This window comes from Ptychodera flava, chromosome 14 (genome assembly GCF_041260155.1).
Source record: "Ptychodera flava strain L36383 chromosome 14, AS_Pfla_20210202, whole genome shotgun sequence".
Lineage (NCBI taxonomy): Eukaryota > Metazoa > Hemichordata > Enteropneusta > Ptychoderidae > Ptychodera > Ptychodera flava.
The window spans coordinates 3,534,007-3,538,345 of NC_091941.1; the positions used below are offsets into that span (position 1 = coordinate 3,534,007).

Sequence of the window (4,339 nt, forward strand, 5' to 3'; positions counted from 1 at the left end):
CAACTTACAATGCATGCTACTGCTACTCAACAGAGATAACTGGTAATACATTCGAAGCTGACTATCTGTCGACTGGGACATCCGTCGCTCGAGGGCGCTCTATACGCTCTCCCTCTAACGTAAGAGGAGGGGAGCTTAGAGAGCGTCCTCGAGCGACGGATCTCTCCGTCTAACTAATCTGGGGAGTACCGTACTCTCTTAGTTCCTTTTCTCCCAGCCCGTGCTTTCCTTCAAGCCGTCATCATAGTACCAGAGGCCGGAAGAAATATCTTGCATGTGTATAGTGTGTTCAATTCCAATATGTTACAGCATGTATGGTGTCAAAATCATGAAACTTGCTCACCAATAGTGAAAATATTAGAGTCCCCAGAGAAAAGAAGAGAATCATTAAAAAAATATTTTCTCACGCCATTACAAGATGAAATTATTTTCTTCTCCTTCCACTGCTGACAATTTTTTTTTACAAAAATCCTCTATACTCCTCAACACGATATATAGTTGACATGTCGTCATTCCATGACCTTTGAACCTAAATACCTGCTCGCATTGGGTTCACAGGGCATGACATCATAGAGAGATTCTTCAGACTTCAGTGTAGGATTTGTGTTAAATATAATTTTCCCTTGTCATCGAATTCATACCGATGAAACTTGAAAATCTTGCCACTATATAGTATCGTTAATGTTGGTTGAGAGAGCAGAAAAATGTCGAATTGGATTAGGTATGACTTTGCATCGGCAAGCTCAATCGACGTTCAAAAGTACCGAACAAATTGAGTTAGAAAATGCAAGATATTTCTGGATTTTGCCGCATGAGTATTTTATGAAGATGCCCAGGACAATCTTTTTTGTATTCTTAAAGTTTAAGATTTTGTCACATACTTCGGTAAATCGTGAATCAGTACAATGGTCGACAAATGTTATAAAACTTAGTTAAAGTTTGTATCAGCAAGTCGAAGATTCACAATCATCAAAGCTGGCAAAACAAGCTCGACTGCTGATATGCAAATAAGGCAGATCGGTTTAATTGATCTGATCCAGGTGGCAACGTCGACATTAAAATGAGGTCCAGCCGACATGTTTCTACTGTTTCTCACACGGACGTCTGATGACGAGAGAGGTAAATGACCATCACAATTTGTGCCCAGTATACAACCGTCGTCTATAGTCTGAAGCGCATGGTAGAATGGTAAGTGTTTGGATAAACGTATGTTTTGTTATATTTCAAAAGAATTAATAATCTAAAAAGAATCTGGCGAGTTCGAACAATGCAGACAAATTGCTAGGGTTTTCCTCTGTAGAATTTACACCGTTCAGCGACAACAAAGATTGTCTATCTTATTTAGCAGAGGGACGATATTGTTGATTTTCACAGCTACCCTACGACACCTATTTTATTTTAACAAGAAGTGATTTGCGGGACAAATACAGACATAATGAAATTCCGTATTTTTTTAGGTCGGGAGATTTCGCTTTCAGTTTGGTATTAAATGTACCTAGTCTTGAAAACTACACTGAGCATGAACGACCTATCATGAACGCGCCACGTGATTGCCAGGCTCGTGGTCATGTTGTTGGTGATTACCTCGTGGTCTTACTGACGTTGTTGGATACAGTTAAAGGAGATAATGGGCAACTGAACGATGATTGACAATTGGTTACCATGCAGGGCGACTTTTTTCGACATCTCTCACGAACGTTACAGAATGTTTAGTCACGAACAATTAGAAATCTTGCGATAAAGTTACAAAGGAAGGTAGCATTGTTTATAGCACAGTAGCATGAAGTCTTAGGGACTGGTCAGTTTCTTCAGCCTGGGGGGGGGGCGGTGGATTCATTGGGGGGTCACCCTGTTTTTGACTTTGGTGATTTGGGGGGGGTCACCATGTTTTTGAAATGCTCAATAGGGGGGGTCATTGTGTTTTTGAATTTTGACACAGGCTCATCATTGCCTAAAATGCATCGTGTCAGCCACAAATTTCATCATTCAGTTGCATTTTTCGGCGCGCCCTTTGGGCGCATAAGTTTAATAATCAGACATATTTTTCAGCACACCCGACTTTAACATATCAGGCATACATATATCAGAGATATCTGTATGTTTAATATTTTTAAGCGTGCTCTTTGAGCACATTACTTTAATATATCAGACATTTTTCAGCACGCCCTTCTGGTGCATGACTTTAATATACAAGACATATGTATCAGAGATATCAGGATGTGTCATATTTTTCGGCGCGCCCTTCGGGCGCCATACTTTAATAAATCAGAGATATATGTCAGAGATATCTTGATGTTTGCTAAGTGAAAGTGTACCAGTATGAAATCTGCAGTTCATATGAAAAGCATGACAAATTCCTGATACTTTTCTGTTTTCTCTGTGAAAATTCAGTATGAGAAAGCAACATGCACAAATATTTCACAATTGATACAGTGACTTATTTTAGAGATAGAAAAATGACAAGATGTCTTTCGTTCTCATTGATGCAACTATTTTCCTCTGTGTCTCAGGTTTTCTGTAGAAAGATGCTTTTTTATGACTAAAATAACAGTTTAAAAAAGGCAGTTTTCGTCATAATTAGCTGTGCTTTTATAGTTTCAATGTTAAAGGAAAAGGTCCTCTCAGACACTGCAAACATCCGATTTGGCTAAAAAAGCTCTCTATGGCTCCTCAGGAGATTTAATTGGATGGCTGGCAAGTCTTAACACCCATCAAAGTTTTTGATTTACTGCTTTTTCCTCTTTGATATTAATGATTGACATCCATTTCTGTACAACAGTTCAGGACATCTTGTTAAGCATAGAAAGTGTGAAACACATTCACAGCTCATTCAAAATGTACTGTATTAAAACTTTAAGATTGACACTTTGAAATTCCTATCTTACAACTGACATGTCAACAATTTCATTAAAACACAGAATGACTGTTTAAAATATATGTAAAATATAATATATAAATATATATATATATATATATATATATATATATATATATATATATATATATATATATATATATAAATATATGTACACCTTTTTTTTACCATTGTCGCGCGCGCGCGGGGGGGTCACCCTGTTTTCGAAATTTGGAATAGGGGGTCACCCTGTTTTCAAAATTTGGAGTAGGGGGGTCAGCCACTTTTTGACGTCGGCAAAAAATAATCCACCCCCCCAGGCCGAAGAAACTGAACAGTCCCTTATCGTCTTGTATAGAGATGGTCCCGCTGATATTGAAATGGATGTTTAATGTACATATAGATTGAGCTGAAAAAAATGGCAGTCGCTACCTAGCTAGTGTGTGTGATGGGTGATCTCTTTGAATGATAGCGAATGTCACGTATGGAAAAGGATGAGCAATGTTTTTTCACAGCATCCGGCATAATTTCCTGGTAGCATGCGTCATGACCCTCGTACCTTGCGCAGTTTGTCGACTGTTTTTGTCAGCTCGGTATAGCGAAGTTATGAAAATTATAAACACGTACATATGACGTGTGACTTAGATCGTTGGTTATTTCTGCTTTTTTTTTAAATTCAGAGAAAAATAGTTCCAAGTAGTACTAGTATTATTTTTGTCGTGTTACTTGAATTATTTACAAAATAAATTCATAAGATTCAAGCATCTTTCGGGATTTCCATTTCACAAGATGTGTCACTTTCTTTCATTATGGTTTGCCTCTTCGGTGATATTCCCGCAGAATAGAACCGCAATGCACAGTTACACGGGAAATTTTTTACTAATACAAACTTACGTTCTTTCCAAAGTACTAGTGTTTACAAATTACATGTCATGTGTTTTTATCGATATCGCCATGTAAAATTTTCGTAGTATGGTTGTATACATGGCAAGTATACACATCCACTGTCTCTCTTTTGTTTTGTCTCTGTTACATACAATCTTTATAAACACGATTGGAACTAATTTGGGATAATTGGATTTTCATATTTTACAAATATCTCCAAAGTGTTAGGTGTCATATAGCTGAATGTTGCAATGTTGCAATATCGCAATTACTCATAAAAACAAGTGTGTGATATAAAAAGGAAAGTAAATGAGATAACATTTATAGATTAAATCGACATTACTTCGCCATCCAATTATCCCAAATTATTACAATCGTGTTTATTTTGAAATTAGAATCTGCCGATGAAAGCTTCTCTGATTATTATTATATTTCATAAGTTTCTTTTTATCTGGTGATGGTGAATTCTTTCATGATTACCTTGACCTTGAAATGCTGATTTAATTTAGAAATGCACCTTGGGAAAGATATTCGCACTCTACGTTTTGGTCGACCACTTGAGTATGTTCATTTTGAAGTTTATGGCGTAAATGAAGTCTT

The 4,339-nt window shown here is 37.0% G+C and overlaps 1 protein-coding gene across 2 annotated transcripts in view; it reads left to right on the forward strand.

Moving 5' to 3' along the window:
* Positions 1 to 1,051: 1,051 nt before the first annotated feature.
* LOC139150621 (uncharacterized) overlaps positions 1,052 to 4,339 on the forward strand; it is a 9,922-nt gene continuing 6,634 nt past the window's right edge. Inside the window, exon 1 of one of the 2 annotated variants that reach the window (XM_070723057.1) lies at positions 1,052 to 1,188. Coding sequence is in view for 1 of the 2 variants with exons in the window: in XM_070723058.1 (XP_070579159.1) it covers positions 1,186 to 1,188 (3 nt within the window). In the remaining variant the exon portion in view is untranslated. The remainder of the gene's footprint in view (positions 1,189 to 4,339) is intronic. The other variant, XM_070723058.1, reaches the window with a different exon arrangement.